The following is a 1,382-nucleotide window of genomic DNA, read 5'->3' on the forward strand; positions in this document are numbered from 1 at the left end:
TTAATGGGAACATATCGGAAAAGTTCATGGAAGGAATCATAGTATTGACCAAAAAGAAAACCACCGACGATACGATAAAAAATTACCGTCCAATCTCTTTGTTGAATTTTGACTACAAACTTATCGCACGAATACTCAAGCAGCGTATGGAGAGGATAATGGAACATCATCATATTTTGAACCCTTCACAGAAGTGTTCAAACAACAATCACAACATATTTGAAGCATTATCAGCCGTCAAAGACCGTGTTGTAGAGTACAACTGTCGTAAAAGATCAGGAAGGCTCATCTCTTTCGACCTCGATCACGCCTTTGATCGAGTTGATCAAATCTATCTGTTGTGTGTTTTGAGAAGTTTGCATTTTAACTCTTTGTTTGTTTCTTTATTGGACAAAATCATGTCGAAGTCCACCTCAAAAATGTTGATAAATGGAAATCTGTCTCCCTCCTTCCCCATCCAACGTTCCGTTCGACAAGGCGACCCCCTCAGTATGAACCTATTTGTCCTTTACTTACACCCTCCCCTAGAAAATCTCCTATCCATTTGCAATAACCCACAAGAGCTGGTGTTGGCGTATGCTGACGACATCACGATCATCGTGAAGAACGAAGACAATTTGCAACGGATTGTGGACGCGTTCAGTGAGTTTGAGCAATGCTCTGGAACAGTCCTGAACACAAACAAAACAATGGCAATCAACATCGGAACACAACAGAATACGAGATCCCCAGGTTGGTTCAACCTCTGCGATTCTGCGAAAATTCTTGGTGTCATCTTCTTCAATTCATCAAAGCGTATGGTTGAAGTAAACTGGGGCGACGTCATAAGAAAGACTTCACAACTTATGTGGAAATTCAAACCACGAATTCTCTCTTTGCTCCAAAAGATAACCATCATCAACTCCTTCGTAACGTCCACATTGTGGTTCATGGCATCGATCCTTGGCATTCCCAACGCATCAGCAGCGTCTCAAATAGGAAACTTTGTCTGGGAACGGCATCCAACCAGAGTTTCAATGGAGCAGATTGGTCTTGCAGTCGAAAAAGGTGGCCTTTACCTTCAACCACCTTCAACTACCAATGCAGAAATGTAGAGCACTCTTGCCTAACCGTTTCGTTCGATGTCGAGAGCACACTCCTTTTGCTTCCTCATTTGAGGGATTAATGGTAATCCACCGTTTCCTGGAGGCATTCCGGCCTTATATCCGTGTCTTAAAACTATCGCTCGAGAGATGGCGTACATCCCTGCTAATGTTCGAGAAAGCCCATCGGCCGCAGCACTTCTAGAGGTCTACCGAGGAAAAAGTAAATTACCTAAAATTGTAGAGGAAAACCCAACGGTGGAGTGGCAACGAGTTTGGCGGAATATACGACACCGAAAT

At 43.2% G+C, this 1,382-nt stretch overlaps 1 protein-coding gene across 1 annotated transcript; it reads left to right on the forward strand.

Moving 5' to 3' along the window:
* The first annotated feature begins 419 nt into the window (after window positions 1-419).
* LOC129741738 (uncharacterized) lies at window positions 420-1,094 on the forward strand. Its single transcript, XM_055733518.1, has one exon. It carries the CDS (start codon window positions 420-422, stop codon window positions 1,092-1,094), a length of 675 nt encoding a protein of 224 aa, XP_055589493.1.
* Window positions 1,095-1,382: the final 288 nt, after the last annotated feature.

The sequence above is a fragment of the Uranotaenia lowii genome, chromosome 2 (genome assembly GCF_029784155.1).
Source record: "Uranotaenia lowii strain MFRU-FL chromosome 2, ASM2978415v1, whole genome shotgun sequence".
NCBI lineage: Eukaryota > Metazoa > Arthropoda > Insecta > Diptera > Culicidae > Uranotaenia > Uranotaenia lowii.

Bases quoted from the DNA above. Each gene is read 5' to 3' on its own strand.
- LOC129741738 (XM_055733518.1), top strand. From the start codon at position 420: ATGTTGATAAATGGAAATCTGTCTCCCTCCTTCCCCATCCAACGTTCC.